The sequence below is a fragment of the Ornithorhynchus anatinus genome, chromosome 2 (genome assembly GCF_004115215.2).
Source record: "Ornithorhynchus anatinus isolate Pmale09 chromosome 2, mOrnAna1.pri.v4, whole genome shotgun sequence".
NCBI lineage: Eukaryota > Metazoa > Chordata > Mammalia > Monotremata > Ornithorhynchidae > Ornithorhynchus > Ornithorhynchus anatinus.
Window position 1 is genome coordinate 62242784 of NC_041729.1, and position 15876 is coordinate 62258659.

The 15876-nt window shown below is 52.0% G+C and overlaps 1 protein-coding gene across 1 annotated transcript in view; it reads right to left on the minus strand.

Moving 5' to 3' along the window:
• Nucleotides 1-881: 881 nt before the first annotated feature.
• Nucleotides 882-15876, minus strand: part of CACNA1H (calcium voltage-gated channel subunit alpha1 H) — a gene marked incomplete at its 5' end in the record, with an annotated part of 219303 nt that continues 204308 nt past the window's right edge. The window contains 2 exons of the mRNA XM_029057244.2: nucleotides 882-3275; nucleotides 14465-14613. Coding sequence (XP_028913077.2) covers nucleotides 2358-3275; nucleotides 14465-14613 — 1067 coding nt within the window. The remainder of the gene's footprint in view (nucleotides 3276-14464; nucleotides 14614-15876) is intronic.

Below are 15876 nucleotides of genomic sequence, written 5' to 3' on the forward strand. Positions count from 1 at the left end.
TCCAGGCAGCCAGGTTACTCTCCTCCTGTCCGGTTGCCATATTTCATTGCTGCCTAGCTCAACTGCCTACACCCTCTCCACACTCCCCTTGGGTCCTGCCTCTGCTCCTAATTGGGGGGGTGGGGTGTCCCCTTTGCTCTCCAGTGCTGTCTTTGAACATCTGTCTGTCCTGATTTGGAGGGCTTCAAACGTCACTCTTCTCATGCTGCAGATTGTCAGTCCAGGGACACCATGCAACACAATATTAGCATGTGTGCAGGTGAACACTTCTCCACCAACCCTGCCCCCACCTCAAAAGCCAGTCCCCAGGCCGCTTGGCTAGGAGGCTTCGACTGGTGTCCCGTTAATGGACCATGGCTGTTCTGTCATCATCTTTGTTTGAGAACGTCAGCAGTGTGGCCATTTTTGGAAAGGGCCCAGCTACCTTTGAAAAGAGGCAGGCAGCAGCCCCTTTTTGAAAAGACAGTTGGCCATCGTCATTGAGAAGGGACTAACAGCTGCCATTTTGAGGAGGGCCAAGTAGACTTCATGCACAGCAGACTCTATGTTTTAGAAGACATCATCTTTGAGAAGGACCAGGAAACGACCATCTTGGAAAATGACCAATTAAGAAGAGCAAGAGGGCCATCATCTTTGAGGAAAGCCATGTGGCCATTATCCTTGAGAAGGGCAGTGGGGTGGTCCTCTTTGGGAAATCCTAAACACCTCTCCTCTCCCTCTGTGCAGCACCTTGAGACAGCCACTCATTTCTCATGAACCTGGAGCCTGCCCCGCCACCCTCAGAACCAGCCCTAGCCAGCTGAGAAGTCAGCTCCATTCAGTCATTACTTTCGCCCTAGAAAGCAACAGGAATAGCCCCGGTGGGAGAATCAGACAGAACCTCCAGCTTGTACAGTTTAATACGTGCGGCGCGCGATACACTGTCGATGCAGAATGAATATGCAGAGGAAACCCTAGATAGTACATGAGAGCGTAAATGTGAGTCAGGGGGACGGGTAACAGCGCAAGGCGGTGGGGGAGGGGGCAGTCTCTTCACTGGATGGCGGGCTAGATCCGCTGGTCCCTCCACATGGGATGGAAACGGGCACCCCAAGTTTCTCAGAGCAAAGATGTCTCAATGGGCTGGGCCTCGGGTCTTCTTCCTTGTTCAATTTGGGGGTCCCCTAGTGGAGGGCTTCTCCCCTATGCCCCCCCCCCCCGCCAAAACCCCAGGCTCTGAAGGACGTGGATCATGGCTTTGAGAATGGGGACAGTGTCTTCTATCTCTACTGTTCCCTCTCAGGCACTGAGCACAGTGTTCTGCCCTATAAACACTATATATGGGATGACTAACTCTATTGTACTCCCCCGAGAGCTTGGCACAGTGTTTTCAGTGCTCTCAGTGCTCTCAGGAAGTGCTCAGAACTTAGTTGAAACGCTGGCATCCTTGTTCCTGGCCAGTCACAATTCTGCTAAATCCTCCCCTCCCCAGCTGAAACATCTTTGTCTCAGAGGGAGGCAGAATTCCATCCCTACACAGGTCTCAGGCACATTCACGCCACGTCTTCTGGACTGCTCCCATTCCCCTCCATGGTGGCCCCCGACCTTCTGTGCCGTCCTCTGATTGTTGTGCACCACTCCACCCCACCCCGCTCCATCTCCAAGGACCCGAATTCAATTTGGGAGAAGACAGGGTCAAAACAGAGGGCTTCAGGAGGAGAACGAGAGGGTGAGAATTTGTTCCAGCCCTGGCTTTGGTTCAATAGCTCTGGCTTGCACTGTCAACTGCTTTCAAAAGCCCAGAGCAGCCTTGTTGGAGCGTAAGCTCCTTGCAGGCAGGGAACCCGTGTCCCTGATTAGTTTTGTTTTGCCCAACCATTTAGCACAGGGCACCATCCCCAGTGGGGTCTCAATAAATATGATGGCTGCAGCTGCTGCTGGGTGGAGGCTGCCTGCCCCCAAGGGATGGAGATGAGGGAAAGGGGATTGGGCATCGGGGGGAATGAATGGAAAAGAAAGAGAAATCCTAAGGAAAAACCAAGAGTCAGCGGGACGATCCCCGTGTGCAACACTGGAAAATGCCCCCAGCGTGGAGCCCGGCGAGAATGCAAAACATCATTATTCTCTAGAAAATTGTCCAAGCCCAGGCTGGGGCTCCCTGGCCACGTCCTCTGCCTCTTCCTGCTCCCCGGACTGGGCATCGCCCCTCGGGGTTGGGCATCCTGCCCCGGACGGCCTCGACACCTACGCCCTGCCCAGCCCCAGTCGGCCCCGAAGCCTGCGCTCTGCCCCGCCCCTGGATGGCCCCGATGCCTGTGCTCTGTCCGTTCTCTGGGCCGCTCCTTGTGGCAGGTCCTTCCCAGGCCCCGCCCCATTGGTTATGCAGGCCGGGCCCCGCCTCCATCTGGGGGCAGTGTCTCAGGGTGGGGACTCCTGGGCGGAGTCTCCTGGCTCCTGTCAGAGGGTGCCCCGGGCCAGGGTTCGGAGGAGCGGTCCCCCGTGCCGGGGACGGGTGACTCGAAGGCCGAGTGGGGGACGGCCAGGCGCTCCCAGCGGCAGGCTCGGGTCGGCGGCAGCAGCAGCAGCAGGTCCCCGGGTGGGGCATCGGCCTGGTCCGCTGGGCCCCGGGGGGCACCAGGCTCCCAGGACGGGGTCCGCCGCCTCAGCATAGTGCTGGCCTCTGCCGCCATGGGTGCCGCCCCCGGTGTCACCAGGGAGCGCTGGGGACCGCCTTCCCGGCTGCCCCCGGGAGGGTCGATGGCGATGCAAGGCGGGCTCATCTTCTTTTTGCGCCGGCCACCAGGAGGTGCGGGGTCTGCCTCGGGCTGGGACGGGCTGGGGGTCTCAGGTCGGGCCGGGCAAATCTCGATGGAGTGGCGCCGCTGGTCGCCGGCCCAGCCGGGCTGGTCCAGGAAGCCATGCGCATCGACGCTGTAGAACTTGCGCAAGTCCCGGTCATGCCCAGGGCCCTGGGCCAGGCTGCCGGCACTGGTGCTGGAGGTAGGGCCGGGAGCCCGGGGGCCAGGGCCTGGGGAGGTGTAGGCCGAGTGGCTCCTGGCTGGCCCTGGAACCCCGCGCGCCCGCGCCGCGCTGTTAATGTGGCTGACTTCCTCATCCGCCAGGTCGCACGGCTCGCCTTGGGGGCTGGAGGGGTGCGGGTGTATGGGGATCTCAGCCGACCCAGGAGAAGAGGCCCTTGGCGGGGAGGGGAGTGGTTTGTCCTCAGCGGGGCATCCCAGTGGGTCCTCTTCACATTCAGCCGGTAAGCCATCCACCGAGTCGGTCCTCACGGCCTCCTGCAATGCAAACACAGGGCTGTGGAAATGGGGAAGTGGTCGACATGGCGATGTGGACACAAGAGGAGGTGGTAGACATGGGAATACAGAGACCAGGGGTGAAGGCGGACGTGGGGAAGTGGACACGAGGGGAGATGGCAGAGGCAGGGATGAAGATATGAAAGGTGGTGGCGGATATGTGGGGAGGCGGCTGACATGGGAACACAGACGAAAGGGGAACCCCTAGACATGGGATCGAGGACGCGAGGGGAGGTGGTGGGTGCGAGGGAGGAGAGTATGTGGGGACGTTGATGTGAGGGGAGGCAATGGATATGGCCTCGAGGGGGTGGATGAGGGAACGAGGACACGAAGGGAGGTGGTGGGTATGGGGATGAGGATATGAGGGGAAGTGGTGGACACAGGGACAAGGACATGTGGGGAAGCAATGGGCCCTGCAGGGACCCTGACCTGCAGGGCATTCCTGATCACATTGCCAGCCCGAGGCCTCAAAAAACCTGCAGCTCAAGGTGAGGGGTGACACTGTTCCAGATTGGAGGTTGTTATTAGGGACAGAGGATTGGAGTTCTCCATGGGGGTCAGTGGTGGGGACCAGACATGAGCATCCTACATGATGGTCATAGGCCACCATTACTGGGAGCCAAGTTGCACTATTTCAGATTGGAGGTGGTTATAATGGACTGGGGGTTAGGTTCCAACATGGCAGTCACGGGCTTCCATTTCCAGGGGGCCAAGGGGCACTAACTCAGATTGGAGATAGTTATATGGGATTAGGGATCAGTATAAAAATAGCAATCAGAGGCAGCCAGTTGCTGGGGATCAGGAATCAGTGTCTAACACTCTGATCACAGGTGGCCATTGCTCGGGCCTGAGCCTCGCTATCCCAAATTGGAGATGTGTACAAAGGACTGGCAATAACCGTCCAACCTGGTAGTCAAGGGCAACCAGTGTCAGGAACCAGGGTTAAGCACATATGTTGGTCATTGGCAGCCATGACCATGGCCCTGGCTGCACTCTCCCATTTGGAAGATGGTAATAAGGGACCGGGGTTCAGTGACAAACACGGCAGCAAGTGCCAATGACTGGAAATGAGTATAGCACAAGATGGCCATTGTCAGCCATTGTCTGGCCACACTCAACCTGACTGGAGATGTTTACAAGGGGCCAAGGATTAGTTTCCAATATGGCAACCATGAGCAACCAATTTGGGGACCAGGAATGAGCATCCAATATGGTGGTCATGAGTAGCCTTTGCTATGTTCCAGGCCACACTGTCCCATTTTGAAGATAGTTTTGGATCAAACACGGCAGATGAAGGTAGCCAATGCCAGGGATTGGGACTGTCCTAACTTGTTGGCTTTGGGAAGCCATTGCTGGGGCCAGACCAAACTATCCTAGATTGGAGGTGGTTATAAGGACTGAGGGCAATTTTCCAAAATGGCAGCTATCAGCAGCCAGTGCCAGGGACTGGGAATCACTGTCAATACTGCAGTCAGCAGCCAATGCCGGGGATAGGATCAGCATATCCTATTTTAGAAGTTGCCATAAAAGCCAGTGATCAATGACCAATGTGGTGTCCAGTGTGAAGGACTGGGGATGAGCAACTCATATAGTGGTCATATGCAGCCATTACTGGGAGGTAAGCACTAGGGATCAGCATGAAAGATGGCAAATGTGGGTGGTTAATGTTGGGGATGTGCATCCAATATGGCAACTATTGGTAGCCATTGTTGGGGGCTAGGCCTCATTAAGACAGTTCAGAGGAAGCTGTAGGGATCGGAGTTCGGTATCCAACATGGTGGCCTTGGGTGCCCATTGCTTGGGGCTAGGACCACTCGAATCCAGATTAGAGGTGGTTCTAAGGGATCAGGGAAGCACATTCAACTTCTGCAGCCATGGGCAGCCATGATCGGGTGCTGGGTCCCAGGATCCCATTTTGAAAAGGATTATAAGGAACTGGGGATAAGTGTCAAAAATGGCAGACAAGGAGAGCTAATGCCAAGGATCAAGGATACGCCTCCAACATTATAATTGAGGTATTTGTTATGTGTTTATATTTGTTATACGCTTACTATGTGCCAGACACTGTACTAATCAGGTTGGACACAGTCCCTGTCCCACACTGGCCTCCCAGTCTTAGTCCCCATTTTACTTATGAGATAACTGAGACAGAGAGAAGTGAGATGACTTGCACAAGGTCACACATCAGACAAGTGGCAGAGCTGAGATTAGAACGCTTATCCTTCTGATTCCCAGGCCTGGGCTCTATCCACTAGGCCATGCTGCTTTCCTAAAAAGGATTATAACGTTTCCATAGTGGAACTTTTCCTGGCATCTTTGACTCTGATTTATTATTGTAAATAGTACTGATCACCGTGCTATTTGTTAAGTGCATAGTATGTGCCATCACTGTACTAAGTCCTGGGGCAGACATGACATAATCAGGTCAGACACAGTCCCTGTCCCAGTATGGGGCTCACAGACTAAGTGGGAGGGAGAACATATTTTGACTCCCTATTTTACAGAGGAAGAAACTGAGGCATAGTGAAGTGAAGTGACTTGTCCTAGGCCACACAGCAGGCAAGTGGCGGAGCCAGGATTAGAACATGGGTCTCCAGACTCCCAGGCCTGGACTCTTTCCACCAGATCATGCTTCTAAGCAAAGACACTTTGAAAGCCCTGACTTGGGAGTTGTTAAATACTCAGTCAGTCAATCAATGGTATTTTCTAGTGCTTACTGTTTGCAGAGCACTGAACTGACCAAGGGCAGCAATTACTGGAGGCTGGGCTGCACTATCCCAGATTGGACACATTTATAAAGGAATGGGGAGCAGTGTCCCACATGGCAGCCGATGCTAGGAACCTGGGATCAGTGGCGGTCATTGGAGGTCACTGCTGGGGCCTGGAGTGTACTATCTCTGAATGGAGATGATTATAATGGACCCGAAATCAGTATCCAAATAGTCACTAGAGGCAGCCCACGCTGTGGACCAGGGGATTTCGATTGAAGGGGGTTTTAAGGAAGTGGGGCTAGCATCTAACATGGGAGTCATAGGCAGGCAATTCTGCAGGCCAGGCTGAACTTACACAGATTGGAGGTCATTACAAGAGACCGAGGAGCAGTGTCCAACATGACAGTCACTGGTAGCCATTGCCAGGGGTTGAGCGGCACTATCCCAGATTGAAGATGATTGTAAGAAACCTTAGATAGGTGTCCAACATGGCAGCCATGGGCAGCCAGTCCCAGGTTTGGGAGATGCACATACAACATGGAGGCTGTGGGCCAGCCATTGCTGGGCCCTTGACTGCCCTAACCTGATTGAAGATGGTTATAAGTGCTGCGGACTGTGATAGTGAGGCCAACCCCAAGATGGCGAAGGTGAGGCCGACTTGGAGTCCGTCTCATGTGAACCACATCAGTTGAACTGCAAGATGGCTCCTTCATGGCATGTGACCCATTCTAACTTCACAAGCTCGTGGGCCGGTCAGGTGGCATGCGATCACGGAAGTGCTTACTGATTAGCTGCTGTTCCTATGTGTGTCTAGCCCCGATCGGGCACAGAGGTTGGATGCAGAAGTGCTTACTGATTGGCTATTGCCAATAGGTGTGTCTAGGCCCGATCTGGCACCCTGCGCGAGCATCAGATTATCAATAAAGCTGGCAGGGCAGCCTCCGATTGGGGTGTTGCAGTTCACCCACCGGGGTGAATGGGATGCTCGCCACTTTCCTACCGTTCTGTTCTTTGACCCGTTCTCTCGGAGTCTTTTGTCTCTTCATCGACTAAATGAACCTGCACTCATTATTTGTCGATAACATAAGGGACTGCGAATTGGTTTCCAGCAATCATAATAATGTTGGTATTTGTTAAGCGCTTACTATGTGCCGAGCACTGTTCTAAGCGCTGGGGTAGACATAGGGGAATCAGGTTGTCCCACGTGGGGCTCACAGTCTTAATCCCCATTTTACAGATGAGGGAACTGAGGCACAGAGAAGTTAAGTGACTTGCCCACAGTCACACAGCTGACAAGTGGCAGAACTGGGATTCGAACTCATGAACCCTGACTCCAAAGCCCGCGCTCTTTCCACTGAGCCACGCTGCTGCTGGTGACCGGGGATCAGTATCTAAGATGGTGGTCATGGGCAGCTATTGCGTAGGGTTGGGTCCCACTATCTCAGATTGGAGGTGGCTATAATGGCCAAGGAATGGGGTCCAGTGTGGCAGCCGCAGGTTTCAATTGCTGGGGGGCTGGTTGCACTAACTCAGTTCGGAAGCGGTTATAAGTGACAGGGGAAGTACATTCGAAATGGGGGCCACGGGCAGTTATTGGTGGGGGCCAGTTACACTGTCCCACTTTGGAGGTGGTTATTAGTCCCTTCATCTCCTCCTGCCTCCAGGATGTTTCCACCTGGATGTCGGCCCGCCACCTAAAACTCAACATGAGCAAGACTGAGCTCCTCATCTTCCCTCCCAAACCCGGTCCTCTCCCAGACTTCCCTATCACCGTGGATGGCACGACCATCCTTCCCGTCTCTCGGGCCCGCGATCTCGGTGTCATCCTTGACTCGTCTCTCTCGTTCACCCCACGCATCCTATCCATTACCGAGACCTGCCGGTTTCACCTTTACAATATCGCCAAGATCCGCCCTTTCCTCTCCACCCGAACGGCTACCTTACTGCTACGGGCTCTCGTTATATCCCGGCTAGACTACTGTGCCAGCCTTCTCTCTGACCTCCCTTCCTCCTCTCTCGCCCCGCTCCGGTCTATTCTTTACTCTGCTGCCCGGCTCATCTTCCCGCAGAAACGATCTGGGCATGTCACTCCCCTTCTTAAACAACTCCAGTGGTTGCCTATCGACCTCTGCTCCAAACAAAAACTCCTCACTCTAAGCTTCGAGGCTCTACATCACCTTGCCCCTTCCTACCTCTCCTCCCTTCCCTCTTTCTACCGCCCACCCCGCACGCTCCGCTCCTCCACCGCCCACCTCCTCACCGTCCCTCGGTCTCGCCTATCCCGCCGTCGACCCCCGAGCCATGTCCTCCCGCAGTCCTGGAACGCCCTTCCACCTCACCTCCGCCAAACTGATTCTCTTCCCCTCTTCAAAACCCTACTTAAAACTCACCTCCTCCAAGAGGCCTTCCCATACTGAGCTCCTCTTCTCCCTCTACTCCCTCTACCACTCCCCCTTCACCTCTCTGCAGCTTAACCCTCTTTTCCCCCCATTTCCCTCCGCTCCTCCCCCTCTCCCTTCCCATCCCCTCAGCACTGTACTCGTCCGCTCAACTGTATATATTTTCATTGCCCTATGAATTTTGTTAATGAAATGTACATCACCTTGATTCTATTTAGTTGCCATTGTTTTTACAAGATGTTCTTCCCCTCGACTCTATTTATTGCCATTGTTCTTGTCTGTCTGTCTCCCCCGATTAGACCGTAAGCCCGTCAAACAGCAGGGACTGTCTCTATCTATTGCCAACTTGTTCATTCCAAGCGCTTAGTACAGTGCTCTGCACATAGTAAGCGCTCAATAAATACTATTGAATGGTCAGTCAATCATATTTATTGAGTGCTTACTCTATAGAGAGCACTGTAATAATAATAATGATGTTGGTATTTGTTAAGCGCTTACTATGTGCAGAGCACTGTTCTCAGCGCTGGGGTAGATACAGGGTAATTAGGTTGTCCCAAATGAGGCTCATAGTCTTAATCCCCATTTTACAGATGAGGTAACTGTGGCACAGAGAAGTTGACTTGCCCACAGTCATCCAGCTGACAAGTGGCAGAGCTGGTATTCGAACTCCCAAACCCATGCTCTTTCCACTGAGCCATGCTGCTTCTCTGAGCCACAATGCTTCTCACTGTACTAAGCACTTGGGAGAATATGATATAACAATAAACAGACACATCTTTTGCTCACTGAGAGCTTACAGTCTAGAGAGGGAGACAGACAATAATATAAATTAATAAATTACAGCTATGTATGTAAGTGATGTGTGGGGGGATGAATAAAGGGAGCAAGTCAGGGTGACATAAAAGGGAGTGGGAGAGGAGGAAAGAAAAAGGAAGGCTTAGTCAGGGAAGGCTTCTTGGAGGAGATGTGCCTTCTTATTGAAGGCTTTGAAGATGGGGAGAGTAATAATTTGTTGGATAAGAGGTGAGAGGTTGTTCCAGGCCACAGGCAGGATGCGGGTGAGAGGTCGGTGGCGAGATAGACGAGATGAAGGTACAGTGAGAAGGTCAGCATTAGTGGAGCTAAGTGTGTACGCTGGGTTGTAGTAAGAGAGTAGTGAGGTAAGGAAGGAGGGTGAAAGGTGATTGAGTGCTTTAAAACCAATGATGAGGAGTTTCTGTTTGATGCAGAGGTGGATTAACAACCACTGGAAGTTCTTGAGGAAAGGGGAAACATGGCCTGAATGCTTTTGTAGAAAAATGATCCAGGCAGCAGAGTGAAATGCAGACTGGAGTGGGGAGAGATAGGAGGCAGAGAGGTCAGCAAGGAGGTTGATAACAGTAATCAAGGTGGGATAGGATAAGTGATTTGACTAATGTGGTAGCAGTTTGGATGGAGAGGAAAGGGCGGAATTTAGCGATGTTGTGAGGGTTAAACTGAAAGGATTTAGTGATGGATTGAATATGTGGGGGCTGGGTTGCTCTATTCCAGAATGGAGGTGACTATAGAGGATGGGGGAAGGGCATTCAACACAATAGCCACGGGCAGCCATTGCCGGTGGCCCGGTTGAACTAACCCAGAGTGGAGGTGTTTATAAAGTCCTCACTCACTCCCCTATCCCTATCCCTATCCCTATGTCATATGTCCTACTGCCGATCTTGTACCACTAACCCACCCTGGAGCCCTGGATCTCCTCCACCAGTCTTCTTCCTTTGCTCCTTTGCTCAAAGCTGCAAAGTATTGCAGGTGGAATTCCAGATATTAGAATGACCTTGTCCATTTCAAGCATATACTCACCTGCTTTACTCTGACCTCTCTTCTGTCTGGCCACACTGTTTCTTGCTTCTTATTCACTCCTAGGCCCACTGCCCTCACCAGTTGTTTCAAACATTTAACTTTCTCCTGAAACCCACTGCCCCCCGACATCTCACCTCTTTTTTAGTGGTATTTGTTAAGCTCTTATTATGTTATCATTATTATTATTGTTATGGTATTTGTTAAGTTCTTACTATGTGCCAAGCACTGTTCTGAGCATTGTGGTATATACAAGGTAATCCGGTTGGACACAGTCCCTGTCCCACATGGGGCTTAGAGTCTTAATCCCCATTTTACAGCTGAGGTAACCGAGGCACAGAGAGGTTAAGTGACTTCTTCTCCAAACTCCTTGAGTGAGTTGTTAAAAAAAATTATGGTATTTTGTAGGTGCTCACTATGAGCCCAGCACTGTATTAAGCGCTGGGGTGGATACAAGAAAATCGGGTTGGACACAATCCCTGTCCCGTGTAGGGCTCACAGCTTCAAAACCCATTTTACAGATGAGGTAACTGAAGCCCAGAGAAGCAAAGTGATTTGCCCAGAGTCACACAGCAGACAAGTGGCAGAGCCGGGATTAGAACCTTCTAACTCCCAGGCCCTTGCTCTATCCATTACACCATGCTGCTTCCCCACCCACTGTCTCCACTTCCTCCACTCCAATTCTCTCCTTGACCCTCTCCAATCTGGCTTCTGCCCTCTTAAATTCCACTAAAACTGCCCTCTCAATGCTCATCAGTGTTCTCCTTGAAAAATCCAACAAGCTCAACTCCATCCTAATCCTTGACCTCTCAAGTGCCTTCAAATACTGTTGACCACCCCCTTCTCCTGGAAACATTATCCAACCTTGGTTTCACTGACACTGCCTTCTTCTGGTACTCCTCCCTCCTATCTCTCTGGGTGCTCCTCAGTCTCTTTCGCGGGCTCCTCCTCTGCTTCCCACCCGCTAAATGTAGGAATCCCCCAAGGTTCAGTTCTGGGTCCCTTTCTATTCTCCATCTATACACACCCCCTTGGAGAACGCACTTGTTCCCATGGCTTCAACTACCATATCTCTGCAGATGATTCCTCGAGCTATATCTCCAACCCTGATATCACTTTTTCTCGCAGTTTCGTATTTCCTCCTGCCTTCAGGCCCTCTCTACTTGGATGTCCCACCAGCATCTTGAATTTAATATGTCCAAAACAAAGCTCCTCATCTTTCCACCCAAACCCCATCCTCCTCCTGACTTTCTCATCACCATAGACAGCACCATCATCCTCCCTATCTCATGAACCAGTAACCTTGGCATTATCCTCAACTCATCTCTTTCATTCCCCATCACATTCAGTCTGCCCCCAAATCCTGTCAGTTCTACCTTTGCAACATCTCTAAAATCCACCTTTTTTTCTCCATCCAAACTGCTCTTATCTTATTCTGCCTAGATTATTGCATCAATCTCCTCGCTGACCTCCCTGCCTCTGTCTCTTCCCATCCCAGTCCTTACTTCATTAGGCCATCCAGATCATTTTTCTAAAAAAAAAAGCTCAGTACATGTTTCCCCACTCCTCAAGAATGTTACCCACCCAACTCTGCATCAAACAGAAACTTCTTACCATTGACTTTACAGTACTTGAATCAGCTTGCCCGCACCTATATTACCTTGTTGATTCCCTACTAAAATCCAGCACTTTCACTTTGCTCCTCTAATACCAACCTCCTCATTGTACCTCAGTTTCATCTATCTCACCTATGTCCTCCCTCTGGACAGGAACTCCCTCCCACTTCACATGCGACAAATGATCACTTGCCCTACCTTCAAATCCTTATTAAAAGCACATCTCCTCCAGCAGACTTCTCCCTACCAAGCCCTTATTTCCTTTTCTGCCACTCCCGTCTGCATCACCCTAGCACTTGAATTTATACCCTTTATTCACCCCTCCCTTAGCCCCACAGCACTTATGTACATACCTGTAATTTATTAACCACATTGTCTTTCTCTCCCTCTAGATTGTAAGCTCTTTCATTCATTCATTCAATAGCATTTATTGAGCACTTACTATGTGCAGAGTACTGTACTAAGCACTTGGAATGTACAAATTGGTAACAGATAGAGACAGTCCCTGCCCTTTGATGGCCTTACAGTCTAATCGGGGGAGACAGACAAAAACAATAGCAATAAATAGAATCAAGGGGATGAACATCTCATTTAAACAATAGCAAATATATAGAATCAAGGTGATGTACATCTCATTAACAAAATAAATAGGGTAATGAAAATATATTCAGTTGAGCGGATGAGTACAGTGCTGAGGGGAGGGGAAGGGAGAGGGGGAGGAGCAGAGGGAGAGGGGGGAGAAGGAGGTTTAGCTGCGGAGAGGTGAAGTTGGGGGGTAGAGGGGAGGCAGAGGGAGCAGAGGGAAAAGGGGCAGCTCAGTCTGGGAAGGCCTCTTGAAGGAGGTGAGCTCTAAGCACTCAATAAAAACTACTGATTGTCTGATTGACTGCAGATCAGTGTCCAACATGGTTGTCGTAGGCAGTCACTGACTGGGGCCACCCTGCACTATCCAAGATTACAAGTAGTTATAAGGGCCCCGGGGATTTCTTTCCAACATTGTGGCCCTGAGCAGCAATCCTAGGGTCCAGCAATGCGCATCCAATATTTGCGGGCTTGGGCACGTGTCTTGGTTGGTCAAGCTGCACTAACCTAGATGGGTGGGGGCTACAACATGAGAGCCCATGTTGGGGAGTGGGGATCAGTGTCTAACAGGGCACTCAGGGGCAGCCACAGCCAGGGTGTGGGCTACTCTAACTCAGATTGAAGATGGTCGTTAGGGACTGGGAAAAGTCATTCAACCTGGTGGTCTTAGACAGCCATTGCCAGGTGCTGGATTGCATTACCCAGCATTACCCAGCTGGGAAGCAGCGTGGCTCAGTGGAAAAGAGTCTGGGCTTCGGAGTCAGAGGTCATGAGTTTGACTCCCGGCTCTGCCACTTGTCAGCTGTGTGACTGTGGGCAAGTCACTTAACTTCTCTGTGCCTCAATTCCCTCATCTGTAAAATGGGGATTAACTGTGAGCCTCACGTGGGACAACCTGATTACCCTGTATCTCCCCCAGCGCTTAGAACAGTGCTCGGCACATAGTAAGCGCTTAACAAATACCAACATTATTATTACCCCATTTGGTAGTTGGCTATAAGGGATACGGAAAGTGTCTAGCCTGTTGGCCATGAGTAGTCATTGCCAGAGGCCACGCAGCACTATACCAGATTGGAAGTGGCTTTAGGGACTGAGGATGTAGGTTTAACACAGCAGCCATGGGCAGCCATTAATGGGGGCCAGGCCACACTAACCCAGATTGGAGGTGGCTATAAGGGGCTGCTCATTAGTGTCCAACCTGGCAGGTGTGGGCAGCTAATGCTGGTGACCAGAACTGGTGTTTAACCTGGCAGTTCTGGGCAGCCACTGAAGAGGGCTGGGTTGTACTGTCTCAGATTGGGGCGGTGACAAGGATAAGGATCAGTATCCATCTGGCAGCCACGGGCAGCCAATGCCGGGACTGGGGATTAGTTTCCAACATGGTGGCCATAAGCTACCATTGCCAGGGATTAGAGGTGGATATTAGAGATGGGGGATGAGCATCCAGCTTGACAGCCACAGGCAACCATTGACAGGGCCAGGGCTGCACTATCTCAGATTGGAGGAGGTCATAAGGAACAGTAGATCAATGTCCCATCTGGCAGTCACAGACAGTCAGTGCCGAGGACCAGGGATAATTTTCCAACGTGGTGGCCATGGCAATGTGGTTGCCATTGTTGGGGGCCAGGCCGCACAAGCCCAGGATGGTGGTGGATATAAGGGATTGAGGATCAGTGTCCAACATGGCAGTCCCCCTGTGGGAGCCCTAGGGATGATGCCAGAAAGCACAGCCCAAACCGGAAAAAAAAACTGGGCAGCCCCAACACCCCTACCTTCAGGAAGAATTTCATGTCCAGTAGCACTCCTGAGCCCACAAGGATGAAGTAAGGAAGGGGGAATAATAGCAGGGACAACCCAGAAAAGTAAAGGGAGAATTCAATTCCACCATGCCGTTGCTAAAATTACTTCTTCCTGGATCAGAGCCAGGGGAAGGTCAGGGTCAGAGCTGGAGGAGGGTGTGAGGGACGGACAAGGGAATGGGCAGGGGGAGGATCACAGACTGGGGAGTCTTTGTGTTCCTGGCCACCTACCTGTCGGCATAGTAGGCGGCTGAGGCTGGGGGAGCGAAGTTGGGTCCCAGGGAGGTCACCGCTTTTGGAGTGGAAGGACCCTGTTCTCGGAGTGAGGGCCAGAGACGAGCCGGTCCCCTCAGGCTGTGAGTGCGCTGGTGTCCCAGAGCCTGGGGGAAGAACACCATTGTCAAGACCCCTGCATATCCTGGGGTGGCCCCCGGGGCCCAGTCACATAGCATGCTATATGCATGACACCAAACACATAGCATAAGGAGATGTCTCATGGGCAATTTGGGGGCTGCTCCTCCAGTTCACTAGAACCTAGAGCAGGGGGACTCCTGACCTCTTACGTTGCCACTTCGTCCTCTTCCTGGCCCCCGGGAATAACAGGCACTGTGTCTGAACCACAGAACACAATGGAGGGAGGTAGGCTGGGCACGGAAAACACCACACATGAAAGTGCCCGGAGCCGTGCTCATGCTGGATAGGGTCAGAACAGCTGGAGACCAGGCTGGCCACTACCAAAATGGATGCATGACCATCCTCCAACTGGCTCCAGCTGCTGTCCTTGCCCAGTCCTCGTCACCTCCACTGAAGAGGGCGGAAGGGCTTGGTTTCTCACCCAAGTGGACAGGATGAAGAGCTGGCCAACCCGCCCAGGGACCAGGCTAGGATTGGGACAGCCCAGGTCCACACGCAGCTCCTTCCCTGGGGAGATGGACTGGGAATGTCCCAACCAACTCTGATGTATTGTACTCTCCCAAGTGCTTAGTCCAGTGCTCTTCATACAGTAAGTGCTCAATAAATACCGTCGACTGATTGTGATGAGTCGTGTCTCCATGGGACCCAGGAAGGCTGGGGGATGGGGACAGGGGCTGTGTCCCTGATAGACACCAGAACCCTTGAAGGACTATGGATAACGAGAAATACAGGCACACTAAGCCTGCTGGGTGAAGAGGACCATTCTGAAAGACCACTGCTTTGGAGGAGGCATCCTTAGTTGCCACATGCAGCCCAAGTTTTAGCATGTACATAGGGCCATGGAGGGAGGGTAAAGGGAGGGGTATCTTGGAACATCAAAACTCAGACCATTTAGCAAGGATCCCCCCTGTTCTGGTGCTGCAAATAGAGCCTTGGTAGCACTCACCTCTGCAAGGCTGAACAAACACTCCTCTAGTGGTTGACCTGATATAAAAGACTAGTAAGCTCCAGAAGCTGACGGGCCTGTCCCCAGACCAAGGATGTGGTTGGGACTGAACTAGCATCCAGCCTGACACCTTGGTACAAGGGTTGACACGGCAGGATCGTTGGTGGTCGAATCATATTCTTCTCTATGTTATTCCATGTCTAACTGTGTTATTTCATTCCTGTCTGTGTTCATTCATTCATTCATTCATTCATTCATATTTATTGAGAGCTTACTGTGTCTA